This window comes from Triticum dicoccoides, chromosome 7A (assembly GCF_002162155.2).
Source record: "Triticum dicoccoides isolate Atlit2015 ecotype Zavitan chromosome 7A, WEW_v2.0, whole genome shotgun sequence".
NCBI classification, from domain to species: Eukaryota; Viridiplantae; Streptophyta; class Magnoliopsida; order Poales; family Poaceae; genus Triticum; species Triticum dicoccoides.
Genome location: NC_041392.1, coordinates 710,615,463 through 710,630,901, shown reverse-complemented (window position 1 = coordinate 710,630,901; position 15,439 = coordinate 710,615,463). Strand labels below are relative to the sequence as shown.

Sequence of the window (15,439 nt, the reverse complement as noted above, 5' to 3'; positions counted from 1 at the left end):
ATCGGAAAAATTGCAACCTCTCCAACAAGTCGCTAAGACACCTGCCCCACGGTCGGCGCCAACTGTCGTGGTTCTAAGTCTGACAGTAGAATAGGGGGTAGGTATGTAGAGGCAAGATCTTAGCTATGGAGGAGTTGTATACGCTAGTTTACGAGTTCAGGCTCTTCTCGGAGGAAGTAACAACCCTACGTCTCGGAGCCTGGAGGCGGTCGACTGGATTATATGCATGTGAGTTACAGGGAGTGCGAACCCTTGTCACTGCGGAGGGGGGTGGCTTATATAGAGTTCGCCAGACCCCTCCGGCCCTCAGTTACAAAGGGTTTAAGGTACATAAAGGTAGAGGCGTTACTGGTAACGCCTGTAATAAAAGTACATAAATGACCATTAAAGCTATGACTTAAATCTCGACCGTTGCAGAGTGAGTGGCTCTCAATCTTCTGGTAGTCGAGTGGTTGTTCATATGGTCGAGTGCCTTTGAGACTGTCGAGTGGAACATAGCTTCATGGTCGAGTGGACGATGATTTTTCTTCAACTGCTTCTGGTTCTTTTAGAGGAGTTCTTGGGGAGGGTATCTTGATCAGATCTATGACCCTACCCTATGTACATAGCTTCGTCACCACCCGCTTAGCTACGCGCTCAACTTTGACCACGGCAGCAACGACAATGGCGCGGAAGCAGAGGAGGCCGCCTTCCGGTACAGGAACTTCAGCTCGTGCCTGCCTCCATCACTGATAACGCCATAACCGTAGCAGTGACCGTCCTTTAACTCTTGTAACCTTCATCTCTCTGATTCTCCCTCTCAATTGTCCTTGTAACTGTGAGCAAATTATGAGGTACTAGTAGTAGCATACATGTATGATTTGACCAATCATCATCCCCGTGGTTCCCCATGTAGCCGAGACAGGACATGTACGCGAAGAGGAAAATTTGAAAATGATTCCTTTTTCTAGAGAATTAAAAAGGATATTCTTCTAGATGAAATTGAGCGAAGTTAACCTCTCGCCGCACCTTCTTCTTCTTCTTTTGATTTGAGATGCTCCCCGGGTCACACTCACGGGCGAACAAAGGGTGACTAGGGTTGTTACCATTGATGCCGTTGTCAGTCCTCCTCACCTTCGGTGGACATTGATCATGTTTCGTTTTTCGTGTCTGGTTGTCCTCCCAAGCGTCGCCTTGAAGTCGGAATAATGTCCTTCTCGCCTAGAGCTCGCCGACAATGCTTTCCTTGTTTTCCAGGTTCAAGATGATGGACTTCCTAGGAGATCTCTTGTAATTTTTTTTTTGACATTTTGTTGACTGATGACTGATTGGCTCATGCTTTCCTTGTTCACACTTGTCGACGTGTAAAAAAAATGAGGACCCAATGGCCAAAGTCGCGAACGGACGCCGCTGGCGCCACGCCAGAGCCCACCACCACCACACCCGAGCCTGCCAATGAGCATTTCTTGTTTTCCTTCCTTCCTTCCCCGCGCGTCTCCAAGCTGCAGCTCCCATGGAGCTCGCGGTGAGAGCCGCGGCAGCTTCCTGCTCCTCCTACCTGTCGCACCATCCCCCGCGCGCCCTCGTCGCCGGCCGCCTAGGCCGCAGCTCCGGCCTGCCGCTGCCGGCTCGCCGCGTGGCCGTAGCCGCGGCAGCTATCGCCCTCAACCCGGTACGTACACACGCCCAACGCTAGATGATTCTTATCTTAGGGAGAGAAGGGAACTGGTTGCCTTTACTGTTTACTAGGAAATGGAGAATGGACTGTCGCACACCACATGTTTGATGTTATGCCTATGCGGCTATGCTGCTGATATTTGGCCACGAGGTGCAAAGATTGAACCTCGCATGGCAGATTAGTTGACTGGCCTAAATGCTTATATACCCGCTGATGATCTATGCTGCCTTACATGTATGGGATGTCTGCTCTCTGCAATCGAGCCTGTACTATTTAACACCCAAGAGCTAATCACGCAAACAGGGTGCTCATGTGTTCTCCGGAAAAGAAGCAGCTTATTTAATAGCATAGTTACTGAATTGGTTGCGTTAAGCGTAGTGGAATGTTGTGTGTACCAGGTTTTGATGTAATGCTGAGGTGGGAACTCATTTACTATTTCTACTGTGTAAAACTGACGCTCGTCATGTGAAAAGTTTCAGGAGACCAAAACCGAGCAGAATGACACTTCAGAAACTGAGGTGTTCGCTTGCCCTGTTTGCTATGAACCGCTGATAAGGAAAGGGCCGCCAGGCATGAACCTGTACGTCTAAAGTCCATGAGTTAATTTCATCTCGCATGCATATCTGTTTGCCGGATTAGGATTTATGTTGTTTTGGCTTCTACGCGTGTCGCAGGCCAGCGATTTACAGGTCCGGATTCAAGTGTACAAAATGCAACAAGTCATTCACCAGTAAAGATGTCTTCTTGGATCTCACTGTCACCTCAGGAATGAAAGAATACAGTGAACTCAAGCCTGCTAGAACCGAGCTGTTCAGGAGCCCGCTCGTCTCCTTTCTTTACGAGAGAGGTTGGCGTCAGAACTTCAATCGGAGTGGCTTCCCTGGCCGCGACGAAGAGGTACATTTCTTGTCTGTCTCATTCTTCAGTTCCATGGCCTTAAGCTGTTACTGCTCAGTAAGAAATTATTTATGTTAAATCGTATATCTGTCAGAGCCATGTATTTGGTGCTGCAACAAAACGCTGTCTCCAGTTTTCATGACAAGAAAATATTCATATTAATATGCATATAATTCTAGTCTTCTGTTGACTTTATCAGTTCCAAATGGCTCAAGATTATTTCCAATCAGTCGCTGGTGGTATACTCGTTGATGTCAGCTGTGGCAGTGGCTTGTTTTCAAGGAAGTTTGCAAGCTCTGGGGCATATTCAGCTGTGATTGCTTTGGACTTTTCTGAGAATATGCTCCGCCAATGCTATGACTACATCAAACAAGAAGAAACCCCTATGAACACGTGAGCCTTCCTTCGTGTTTATTTCGAGCTTTTCCTGTAAGACTTGAATAGTTGTCATGCAAGATGCAACATCCAACTGTAACAAACCGTCAAGTAAAAAACTAGGCCATCACTATTTTTTGTGGGAACTAGTGCTTTATTTTAGTTTAATAGCAAAAAAGACTACACTATGTGTTCAGCATCTAATTGAACAAAATGTGATAATCTACTCTCTTGTTTCAATCTATTACTACTTCCGAACGTTCTTTTTGTTCTAAAGTACAGTACAGTAATTATGAACATTCATCAGCAGTATTCATCTGCAGAAACCTCGCACTTGTAAGGGCTGATATTTCAAGGCTCCCCTTTGCTTCATGTTCAATTGATGCCATTCATGCTGGAGCCGCTATCCACTGTTGGCCATCCCCTTCAAATGCGGTATAGTACCTGTCTCATTTGCACTTCTGATTAATATTGTACATAGTTGATAACCTAATAATTGATATAGTAAAACTGGTGTCTTCGGAATTGCGATTTTATTCATCAGAGTCCACTGAACAATTAGTTAATCCAGAAAGTTTAAACCCGGCATTACATGGGAAATAATGCTCTGTATTTCTGTTAATTATTGACTGCTGAACGTGTCTGTAAGTCAACCACGATAGTTTAGTGCTTAGTTAGTATGCTTTGGACAGCTTTGTGTAGGAACAGGGCGTCATGCGATGACCTGTGTACCTTTCTTTTCATATGAACTTATTCATCACCATGACATCCCCTTCTGCTGTTTGAAAACCAGATAGCTGAAATCAGCCGTGTGCTGAAGCCCGGCGGTGTCTTTGTGGCGACAACCTTCTTATCCACCCCCACGAACAGTGGCCCGCTCTCTATTGATGCACTAAGGCCACTGAGACAGGTAAAAGAAGTCATCGATCGTCTAGCTCTACTACTTATTTTCTGCATGGGACAGGTTACCTAGCCTGTTGCACCTTGTCTGCTATGTGCTGCAGATTGTTGGGCCAGTGAACAGCAGCTACAACTTCTTCACGGAAGGAGAGCTGGAAGACCTGTGCAGATCCTGTGGCCTGATCAACTACAGCAGCAAGGTGCAGAGGTCATTCATCATGTTCTCCAGGCAAAAGCCGTAGCTGGGTATCACATCCAGACTTTCTTTGTATAGCCAGCCACAGTGTATATATAGTATAGCTGTGCTTTTTTTTAACGCATGTATATATATAGCTGTTACGGTTAAATCAGGTGGTGGAAATGTAACTCAAACACACGTTAGGCAATTGAACCAAAATGCATGGTCTCCGACTCTGATGAACAATAGTAGCATTTGTTCAAGTTCAGGCATTGAGCAAAAGTTTTACACCTGAACAATTGTGTTGTTTATGCAAAATAAATAAAATTTAAAGTAACTGCTGAACTATAAGCCTTTTATCGATAACGACCTGAACGTCTATTAAAATCTTCAAGGGTACAGATTCAATTCCTTTCTAGAGAAGATCAAGAGGGACGTATCCTGGCTCCAATTTTTTAGTTTTTTTACAGAATGAATGAAATCGAAGAATATCAGTGCAAGCAATCAGACCGGCTGAGTGAGTGACAGGATATTGTCATCAACCAAAATTATTCCCAGGATCAACAACAAACCGCACCATACAGCAGCAAGAAAGAAACTACCCTAGCTACTACTCAGCCTGCTGGCTGGCCTCGAGGTACAAGCAGCCATTCCGGCACCTCACGATCGCTCAAGGCACTAGCAGAGTGGTGAAGAAACCTGTTGCTTGGTGGCAGCGGCACCAAGCTTCTTCAGGTCGAGGCGTGTCACAGGTGCTCGATTCGAGCTATCAACTGCATTATTCCTCGAGCGGAGCGAGTGAGACTGCTTGAAGCAATGTGTGTAACTGGTGCAGATCCATTCACCATTCATATCATATGACCATAAGCTTCCAGCAAAATGTGTCATTGTGTTAAATGAAAGGTCAAGCTAATTACATCAATGTAGCAGAACTGGCAAGCCAACAGGTCGGAGGAGTGAGTGTTACTGTTATTCCCATTCACAGGGCGGTTAGGCAGCAGATAGAAGCTGCTCCATCCAGATGATTCAATCTACTCTCTACTCTCGACACACTTAATATGACAGCCTATGCTTCGCAGTTCTTGAAAAACAACAGAACTATTGTTGCTGGACCATTGCTACAGCAGAAGTACCATATGGCGTTTCTTCTAGCATTCGCGACTGGAGCTTCATTTTCGAGGGTAATCAGCTGCAAGCCTCTCGTTCTTTTCAATGCAATCCCTATCTAGACGAGGCGAGTTCCTTCTTTTCACATTTCCCTGGGATTCAATAAATGTAAGAGACGAAAAATCAGTGATGCTCCATGATGAGTTAGATAAAGTTATGATATAAAATCTTTTTTTAGATGTGGGCCCAACCGTGAAGGCTTTCACTAGGTTTCTCCACTTATCCTGAAAGATTAAACACATAAAAATTAACATCTTTTACAATAAAATATATGTAGATAAATAAAAGATGAACAGAGAAAAAGTGTGAAATACAACAAAACAATGAGCAGAGAGAGCATGTAATGCATGTTCTTTAGTGCAATTAATCACCAATTAACTATACCTTAAGATGCTCCGCCGTTCGAGCTGATATTCGAAACCTTTCGTTCTTCAACTTAGCCCATTGGCTAGCACCATATGCAGATATGCCATCCACTAATTCGTTCACCTCTTCAGATGTCCAATGGTCATTGTTTCTTCTGTGCCCACGTTTTTGGCATGGTTCCATGTTTATCAACCATGTTCCTCTCTCCCGTGCACTTCTCACACGACTTCCATGCCTCCAACCACTTTTCGGTACGTAATCTGAAGCACATAGAATATGTGTTTAACTACTTGACACAATGACAAATGGTACAATGCAACAAATGATGCCTCCATAACTCATACCTAGTAGATCGCAGGTCCCCTCCTCCGGCGGTGTGGCGGTGGCCGCAAGCCTCCTGCTTCGTTGGTGACAAGGCGGCGGGCACATGGCCCCTCCTCCCTCTTTCATCTCCTCCTCTTCTCCTCCTCCCCCGTTGAGAGTCGTGGTGCAGGGCCTGCTCTTTCTCAGGCAACGCCTCTGGTGGAGCAGGCATAGGTGTTTGTATTGTCATGCCATGATCACTAGTTGGTGAATAAATGTTACATTCAATCTGCAATGATGAAGCAAATTTTCAATGCCATTGGCCACATTCATTTGTTTTGCAAGTTTGTTGTTTTGGATGTGCGAAAATCTTGCCTCATGAGTTAAATTCGCCTCCTTTATATAATTAGGAACGAATGCACCTGCAAGGAATTATACATTATTTGGTTTCAAAGTCAAACCATGGATAAATTGCTTGCTTGTGTAACGAAGTTTGGAATAGACCGCAACAATTAAACATTGTACATTTCAGCCATCCGTCCAAATCATGGGGTCCTTCTAAGAGTGCTTGAAAGTCCATGGTGCCATAATCCACATATGCTGAGTGAACTTTAATCTCCGCCTATCACCAAGAACCGTGAAATATATGTTGTTATTATCTCGGGATCAACGAGCCTGTTGCGAACTCTATATCCAAGTAAGATTTGATAAGATCTAAAGAGTGGGGACCGTATATGAACTATGCTTATTGACATATATTACATCAAGTTAAAATGAAGGTTGAATAAACCATGGAGTATGCTTCAATACTTTTTATTGACCATTTTGGTTGTGCTTATAATCTTCTTTCAGATAACTTATGATTTTTACGTTTAGATATATAGGCTGGTTCCACCTTTATTTTGAAATAAAACCAAGCATCCAACTAGTCATCCAGCTAGTCATCGTCTCTAACAAGATATGTGATCTGATCAACAAAGTGAATACCTGTTGGCTTGTAATAGGATCGGCCAAGATGGGCGCCCAAATGTCAACTTGTTCCATTGTGTCAATGAGCAGCTACCACACTTCACTTGTCCAATGTAGGAAACTGAAATCACGGCTAGAGTCAATGTGTTTATTTAACACTAACTCTGTCTCAAAATAAATGTCTCAACTTTGTACTAATTTTAAAAAGTTATACTAAAGCTAAGACACTTATTTTGGGATGGAGGGAGTATGGCATACTGTAAATGGATTGATGAAAAAAAAACTTGTTCCATCAAGTAATCTATACTGTGCATGCATGCATGATAAATCCAGATATATATATAACAAGATATGTGATGAAGAAGCATGATAAATCCAGATATATATAACAAGATATATATATATATATATGCGCAATGCAAACTATTCTACTGCCTCGAAAGTAGCCGGCGTTTTGAATTCTCCACCACCAACATGATGCATGCATGCACTAGCTGAGCTTCTAAAAATGCAGATAGTAATATTTTTAACTGCCCAAGCTAATTAATCTTACATAAAATCCTATCCAGCTAGCTAGCAATCAGATCAACTAGTACATGGTAAATGAAGAAGTTCCTCTCTAATCTGCAGCTACATATGTATCCAATACTGGCTGTACTCTACGTACGTAGTACTGATTAACTATGGACAGAGGCCGGATGAATAACGTAGCTGTGTGATGTGTGCAACCGCGCGCGCGCAGGGCCCCCGGTGCACCGCCGTGCCGGGCGGCGGTCTCCCCGCGAGGGATGTCGGACTAGTATGCCGCCGTCCGTCCAAGATCGTAGTTGCAGACGACCGGAGCAGAGCCGGCCGGCGGCCTCTGCTTGGAGACACTTCCTCGACCTCTGCTCTCCTGATGCTAGCTACGGTGTGAGAGGCAACTTCCACGAAGCTTCCTCCTCCCCAAATATGAACCGCCATGGCGCAGTCCACTGTTTATTTCTAGCACTAATATGCTGGGCACACTCTAGCTACGCGCCATTGATGCGGGTACAGGTCACGGGCCGTCCTTTTTCACTAGTTTGTGCAAACGAGTAGTGCAGGCTCATGGCTGTGCCTTTGGCTTAAAATGGTTACTGGAAGCTTAACCGATGGATCGCTTTCGCCCGAACAAGGGCACATACTCGTAGCTAGCTGGACCTTTTAGCTTAAATGTATGTCCATCGTCTATTTATGCTTCGATTTGCTATCCCAAGGAACCTAACCCATGTGATGTGAAGCAGCGCAAGACTAGCTTAGTCATGCCCACTGATTTGCAGCGAAAATTGCCGGCCATGTTCTAGAATTCGTTTCAACCTTCGGCCGGGGGTAGCTGCAGGTTTTACTGCAAGAGTGCAGAAATGTTTTTACAAAGCATAACATTTTTCAGGCTTTGGCAGAAGTAAAAAGACGGGTGCAGATATGGGCCACATGACACGATCACAGAGGAATTCTTTGTAGTCGGGCATGCTATGTTGTCAACGGCGAATATATATTCCATTTTCTAAATTTGGAAGAATATGATTCGAGGTTACAAAGTGCATTACTACACATTATAGTTGAATCATCAAACTCATCTAAACCTTTTTTTTTTACGATAGAGTGTTTCTCACCAAAAGATTGGGATACCCATAGTGCTATCACACACCCTTCCGCGAGGTTTGGTGGGTGGGTGGGGTGTAGTTCTAGGTGAAAGCTTGAGTTTATTCAAGGGGGTGGGGGTTGGGGAAGGAGGTTGATGCTGGCGAAGATGGTGCCCAAGTGGGTCATTTCCCTCCTTGGAACCTTACATGCGTTTTCGAATTACTCGCTCACTTCTCACTCAGTATCGCGGGCATGCTTAGTGGTGGAGGTCAGCTTTTGGGTCGACGTCGGTGTTGGAGCTTCTCAGCGAGCTGCATTGTTGGGTTGACAGTGTTGCCCCTTTTCCCTTTCTCATTGGAGGGGTTTTTCACGTTAACATCTTTGTGTTCTCCGTGTTAATTTAATTTTCTTCGTTTTCTTGCCTATCGTATCTCTAACACTCTACTATGATGCACACAACCTTTTTATTATTATTATAGTTGACGTAAGGCAGCAAGTCCATAGACATCATCAAATAGAGTACAGAACATGGACACCTATGACTAAATCGACTTCTTTCGCGGCAACAAATAGAGTACTAATATCTCGCTGCGTCTAGCCGGAGATGGTTTGGACAAGGATTCTCATCTTGGTTGCCGAGACCAACCAATGGAGACCAGCACAACAAAAAGGAGACAACATCTTCAACAAGGTAACGCATTTGGCAAGGAGACAAGGTGAGGGAGTCCTGGATTAGGGGGTGTTCGGGCAGCCGGACTATACCTTCAGCCGGACTCCTGGACTATGAAGATACAAGATTGAAGACTTCGTCCCATGTCCAGATGGGACTTTCCTTGGCGTGGAAGGCAAGCTTGGCGATGCGGATATTCAAGATCTCCTACCATTGTAACCGACTCTATGTAACCCTAACCCTATCCGGTGTCTATATAAATCGGAGGGTTGTAGTCCGTAGGCAATAAACTCCATATACAACTATCATACCATAGGCTAGCTTCTAGGGTTTAGCCTCCTTGATCTCGTGGTAGATCTACTCTTGTACTACCCATATCATCAATATTAATCAAGCAGGACGTAGGGTTTTACCTCCATCAAGAGGGCCCGAACCTGGGTAAAACATCGTGTTCCCTGCCTCCTGTTACCATCCAGCCTAGACGCACAGTTCGGGACCCACTACCCGAGATCCGCCGGTTTTGACACCGACATTGGTGCTTTCATTGAGAGTTCCTCTGTGTCGTCGCCTTTAGGCCCGATGGCTCCTTTGATCATCAACAACGATACGGTCCAGGGTGAGACTTTTCTCCCCGGACAGATCTTCGTCTTCGGCGGCTTCGCTCTGCGGGCCAATTCGCTCGGCCACCTGGAGCAGATCGAAAGCTACGCCCCTGGCCATCAAGTCAGGTTTGGAAGCTTAAACTACACGACTGACATCCGCGGAGACTTGATCTTCGACGGGTTCGAGCCACGGCCAAGCGCGCCGCACTATCTCGAGGGGCATGATCTAGCTCTGCCTCCGGACAGTGTCCTGGAGGCCGCACACGCATCGGTTCCGACCCCTAACTCGGAGCCTATTGCGCCAATCGAGAATGAGCGGTTGGACGTCACCTCGGGGGCTTCGATCTCAAAGGCGATCGAGCCGAACGCTAGCCCCGCACTCTGCATGATCCGTGACTCCCAGGATCCGGACTCCTTTCCGAACTCCGAACCCCCCGCGCCCCTGCCGATCGAATCCGATTGGGCGCCGATAATAGAGTTCACCGCCGCAGACATCTTTTAGCACTCGCCTTGTGGCGATATCCTGAACTCTCTCAAGTCTCTCTCCTTATCAGGAGAGCCCTGGCCGAACTACGGTCAACGAGGATGGGATACGGACGATGAAGAAATTCAAAGCCCACCCACCACCCACTTGGTAGCCACTGTCGACAATTTAAACGACGTGCTCAACTTCGACTCCGGAGACATCGACATCATGGATGACGATGCAGGAGATACCGACGAATCAACGCCCATAGGGCATTGGACAGCCACCTCATCTCACGATGTGTACATGGTGGATACCCCTAAAGGAAGCGACAACGAGGAAAAAGGGGATGGGACGGGAGATCGACCCCCCGAAAAGCAATCAAAGCGTCGGCGTAAACACCGACCCAAGCCCCGCCTCGACAAAAACCCAGGCATAGAGCAGGACGAGCCGGTACACGACAAGCAGGCCTTAGAGCAACCGTCCGAACAGGGCAACACGGATAGAGAAACCGAACATCCCTCCTCCGGCGAAAACGGCATTCCGGACGACCTCACGCGGAATAAACCTATGGAGCAGAAGAATCTCCACGAGAGGCTCGTTGCAACTGCACGCAGCCTAAAAAGCAGAAGCGGAAGCTAAAAACAGCGGAAGATGCACTCCGGATTAGATGGAGCAAAGTAATCAATACCACAGATAAGTACGGCGATAGTCGCCGCACTAAAAGCTATCCGAAAAGAAAGCTACTGCCTGAATTCGACGAAGAGGCCCTAGAGCCCTCGCATTCAAAAAATGAAAAAGCCACACGGTCGGATAGACGACCCCATAAAGCGGCAAGCGGCGCCGCACCTAAATCGGCATGCGACCCACTTAAGGATTCACATCATGGCCCAGTCAGGTCCATTTGTGGGCCAGGAAAGCAAGCTCTCGTAAGCAACGCTATGAAGCCATCATCAGAATCCGGCACACCCAAATACAGGGGCGCGCACACCCCCTATATTTCACCGATGAGGTCCTGGACTATGAATTCCCAGAGGGATTTAAACCCGTAAACATAGAGGCATATGATGGAACAACAGACCCTGGAGTTTGGATCGAGGATTATATCCTCCACATACACATGGCTAGAGGAGATGATCTCCACACCATAAAATATCTACCCCTTAAGCTTAAAGGGCCAGCCCGGCATTGGCTTAAAAGCCTTCCCGAAAACACAATTGGAAGCTGGGAAGAGCTCGAGGATGCTTTCCGAGCAAACTTTCAAGAGACCTATGTCCGCCCTTCGGATGCAGATGATCTTAGTCACATAACTCAACAACCCGGAGAATCAGCTCGGGAGTTCTGGAATAGATTCCTCACTAAAAAGAATCAGATAGTCGACTGTCCGGACGCCGATGCCTTAGCAGCTTTCGGGCATAACGTCCGAGACGAATGGCTCGCCAGACACCTCGGTCAAGAAAAGCCAAGAACAATGGCCGCACTAACAAGCCTCATGACCTGCTTTTGTGCAGGGGAGGACAGCTGGTTGGCAAGGTGCAGCCCTAGCAACCCAAGTACATCCGAAACTAGGGATGGAAACGAAAAACCACGACGCAACAAGGACCGTCGCTGGACTAAGGACAAAAGTCTGAAGAGCACGACAGTCAATGCCGGATTCAAAGGCTCACGACAAAATCAGGAAAAATCGCCCCCCCCCAGGATAACAGGGATGATCCATCCAACCTAAATAAAATCCTGGACAGGATATGTCAGATACACAGTACTCCCGGGAAGCCTGCTAACCATACCCACAGAGACTGTTGGGTTTTCAAACAATCCGGCAGACTCAATGCCGAACACAAGGGGCTCGACACACCAAGCGAAGACGAGGACGAACCCCAAAAGCAGAGCACCAGGAAACAAAAGAACTTCCCAAAAGAAGTAAAAACAGTGAACTCACTTCACATAACAAAACGTGCGGCGCCCGTAAAGGTACGCACCACACGACCCATCCCCAAAGGGTCCTGCCACTGGTTGTCAAAACCGATCATCTTCGATCAGCTAGATTATTCTAGGAATATCAAGAATGTAGGCTGGACTGCCTTGATACTCGATCCAATAATTGGCGGACTCTAGTTTTCAAATGTCCTTATGGACGGCGGCAGTGGACTAAACCTGATATATCAGGATACAATCCAGCACATGGGGATAAACCCAGCAAGAATCCGCCGCAGCAAAACCTCCTTTCAAGGGGTAATACCTGGTCCAGACACCCATTGTATGGGTTTTCTCCTGCTCGAAGTCATATTCGGCTCTGCTGATAACCTCCGCCGTGAAAAGCTGACCTTCCATATCGTCCCGTTCTCAAGTCGCTATCAAGCACTACTGGGACGCGAAGCTTTCGCTCGCTTTAACGCAATACCGCATTATGCATCTCTTACGCTTAAGATGCCCGGTCCACGAGGCATCATCTCTTTGAAGGGGAAGCACTAAAGTGCGCCTCCCCAAGCGGAGGACTGTGCGGCTGCTGTGACAGCCCCACAGCAAAATGGCCTCACCGGCCAAAAAACTTCGAAATAGGTCATTCAAGACCACGAACGCGGATAGACGAGTTCGGTGCAAAATCATCATTGATGCAGGCCTAGAAGCCATATACCCCCGCACTAGAGGCTCCACGCATATACAATAAGAGACAATAAAGCTCAATCTTATATATCTTACTTTATACTTTGCTTATTTTAAACTTTTTCGGCACGACCCGTTTTCAACTCAGTTCCTCTCTTTTACAGATGAATGTCGTGCGGCGCCTGTCCAGGATACGGCACAACGGAGACACAGGCGCTGACGTGCAGTAGGGACCCGTCCTAAAGGATTCTTTTTAGATTAAGACCCTGCGTAAACCTTTTTTACCGTCTCTCGTTGCTACACATCCTCTGGTTTTTTCTTTCCGATATAACCAAGGAGGAGGCTGGCGTCTTGGCATGTGGCCACGTCAGAATTTTTGCACGTACCTGGACACTAGGGGCTTTTTTTAATAAAGAGTGTTGTTTCGCCCGCACTCATAAAGACCGAACACCTTAGGGAGTGTTCGGCGTCGCGAGTTTTGGCATTATATGCATCAGCTCCGAATCATGTCTTTGGTCAAATGTTGGGTTGCCCGGCTCCTGAGTTTGGCTACCTTACGTTCCGCTCTATCGGCTAAGGTAGCACCAGGAGAACTACTGCGATTGTGCCCCGGTTCGGCCGGGCGAGCACCTCAGTAGAGAAAGCCGAAAACTGACTGTCATGATGTAGCGTGAGACTGGTCAGCCACTCGATGATCTATCGGAATCTATCGGATTCCTCCGCTTTAACAAAGGGCCGCTTCCCGGTCAGGCACATACGCGCCCCGAACTCGGACGAGCGCAGTTGCCACCAAGGGGCTACCTAAATAGTCTCACTGTCAAACTCCTATGGCTAAGTAAAAGTATTAAAGCATTATAGTTCGGTTGCCTGGCCCGCTGCGCTATCACCTCCTTTGTAGGACCAAGACGTTGGGTTAAGTATGAAAATGCGTCTTCTGCGAGCACCCCCGCACTATGTGCGTGGGGGCTGAAGCCAACGACTGCCATCTTTCAGGAGGTGTTCCCAATACTTGGAGGCACAAGTATAAAAAAGGCCACTACAATTTATTAAAATATTACTTTATAATTACATATGCTATCATAACATAGCATCTTTCGGGAACTGCGTTTCTATTACACGAGCGCCTTCAAGAACTTCCTGAAAATAGTGCTCGGAGGGTACTCGGCTTTTGTCCGAATCTCGGGACACAACAACGGTGGTCTCCATCTCTGCCCAGTATGTCTTAACATGGGCAAGAGCCATCCTAGCGCCCTCTATGCATGCTGACCTCTTCATTGCATTTATACGCGGCACCGCGTCAAGGAATTGCTGCAACAAGCTGAAATAACTCTTCGGCTCCGATCTCCCTGGCCACAGGTGACCCATGACGTACTTCATGGCGAGTCCAGACAACCTATTCAGTTCGGCCCATTGAGCCAAACGATCATCCACTGCCAGTGGACGCTCTGGATTGTGAAACTGCGACCAGAAAAGCTTTTCCACTTCGCGATCTTTCTGATCTCGAAAGTGTTCGGTCGCATCAGCAGCACTCGCTGCCAAGTCCAGATAGGTATCCTCCACACTCCACATCCGGTCCAACGGTGCAAACTTCGGATCACGAAATTTCCTTCGCAGCATAAAGGGCTTTCCAGCCGCAATCTGTTCGACCTGACGCAGCTCCTCCTTTGCAGCTCTCATCGCAGAGCGCGCGTCCTTGGCATTGGCAACGGCCTTCTCTAAGTACGTCTGTTTTGCCTGGTCTTCTTTTTCAGGAAGTCTGCAATGGTCTGTAGCGCTTTTTAACTTTTCAGCCATCTTGGCCATCTCTTCCTTGCTTCGGCAATGAGCAGCCTGTTCGGCTCTCAGCTCTTCAAGGGCTTTCCTGGTGGCCGCATCACTTTCGCTGGCTTGTTCTTTAGCTCGGGCAAGTTCTGCCCTAAGACTCTCCACGGCGGCCGCACCATCTGCGTCAAGCACACACATCGTAAGACACAGGCATAAAACTGTTCTTACATGATGCCGCCCGAGGAATTACATACCTTGAGCCTCATCAAGCCGCTTATTGACAAGCGTGGTGTCGGCATCTGCCACGTCCAGTTGCCGCTTTAGTTCGGCAAAATCGTCAGTTTGGCTCGATTCCGGACACCCTGCCGCCTACATTCAAAGGCGACATCTTAGACTTGGGATTATGATCCTCCGCGTGCCGTCATTTCTTGACGACGCGCAGAGTCTCAGGGGCTACTATCTACACAGGGCGCATCTTACTCATGCGCAACTGACAAAAGTATACATTATCTAATGTACCTCGAAACCCGTCAGTAAACTTTTGACGGCCTCATACAATCCGCTCTCTACGGATGAAATCCTTTCAATCACCGTGCCCATCAATGCGCGGTGCTCCTCTGAGATAGAAGCTCGCCCCAGCAGAATCTTTAGCTCCACCGGCCGAGCACCAGACGGTGCCGGGCTCGTCCCATGACCTCTTTCGAAGGCCGGACGCGGAGAACCTCGGGGGGGGGCGCATAGCCACCTTCCGCCCCTGCCGGATTTGGAGAAACCCTCCGCCCTCGCTAGGCGGCACGGCAGGGGGAGGCGTCCCGCTCTCCATCATCTCCGGAAGGAGATCCCCTGAAGACGAGCTCTGCTGAGAAGGGATGAGGTCCGAGCTACAAGATAAAGGTTTGGTTAATCTTCTCAGATA

At 47.4% G+C, this 15,439-nt stretch overlaps 2 protein-coding genes across 3 annotated transcripts; one reads left to right on the top strand and one right to left on the bottom strand.

Moving 5' to 3' along the window:
• The first annotated feature begins 1,473 nt into the window (after positions 1–1,473).
• LOC119329476 (uncharacterized methyltransferase At2g41040, chloroplastic-like) lies at positions 1,474–4,295 on the top strand. 2 transcript variants are annotated; one of them, XM_037602531.1, is made up of 7 exons: positions 1,474–1,651; positions 2,137–2,237; positions 2,332–2,554; positions 2,754–2,947; positions 3,253–3,364; positions 3,723–3,839; positions 3,934–4,295. In XM_037602531.1, exons 1-7 carry the CDS (start codon positions 1,493–1,495, stop codon positions 4,069–4,071), a joined length of 1,044 nt encoding a protein of 347 aa, XP_037458428.1. In that variant the 5' UTR covers positions 1,474–1,492; the 3' UTR covers positions 4,072–4,295. The 2 variants fall into 2 exon arrangements, with proteins under 2 accessions (XP_037458428.1, XP_037458427.1); XM_037602530.1 differs by having other exon boundaries at positions 2,131–2,237.
• A 364-nt stretch (positions 4,296–4,659) lies between these two features.
• On the bottom strand, positions 4,660–7,539 carry LOC119329478. Its single transcript, XM_037602532.1, has 7 exons — positions 6,831–7,539; positions 6,369–6,465; positions 6,219–6,265; positions 5,885–6,132; positions 5,559–5,800; positions 5,366–5,398; positions 4,660–5,266 (listed from the first exon to the last, which is right to left on the bottom strand). Exons 1-5 carry the CDS (start codon positions 6,885–6,887, stop codon positions 5,683–5,685), a joined length of 567 nt encoding a protein of 188 aa, XP_037458429.1. The 5' UTR covers positions 6,888–7,539; the 3' UTR covers positions 4,660–5,266; positions 5,366–5,398; positions 5,559–5,682.
• Between the last annotated feature and the right edge of the window lie 7,900 nt (positions 7,540–15,439).

Coding starts and splice junctions, on each gene's coding strand:
- LOC119329476 (XM_037602530.1), top strand. CDS start 1,493: ATGGAGCTCGCGGTGAGAGCCGCGGCAGCTTCCTGCTCCTCCTACCTG. Junction 2,238..2,331: donor GGGCCGCCAGGCATGAACCT/GTACGTCTAAAG, acceptor CGCGTGTCGCAG/GCCAGCGATTTACAGGTCCG. Junction 3,840..3,933: donor CACTAAGGCCACTGAGACAG/GTAAAAGAAGTC, acceptor TATGTGCTGCAG/ATTGTTGGGCCAGTGAACAG.
- LOC119329478 (XM_037602532.1), bottom strand. CDS start 6,887: ATGGAACAAGTTGACATTTGGGCGCCCATCTTGGCCGATCCTATTACA. Junction 6,466..6,830: donor ATCCTATTACAAGCCAACAG/GTATTCACTTTG, acceptor TCTTGGTGATAG/GCGGAGATTAAAGTTCACTC. Junction 6,266..6,368: donor TTTGGACGGATGGCTGAAAT/GTACAATGTTTA, acceptor AATTCCTTGCAG/GTGCATTCGTTCCTAATTAT.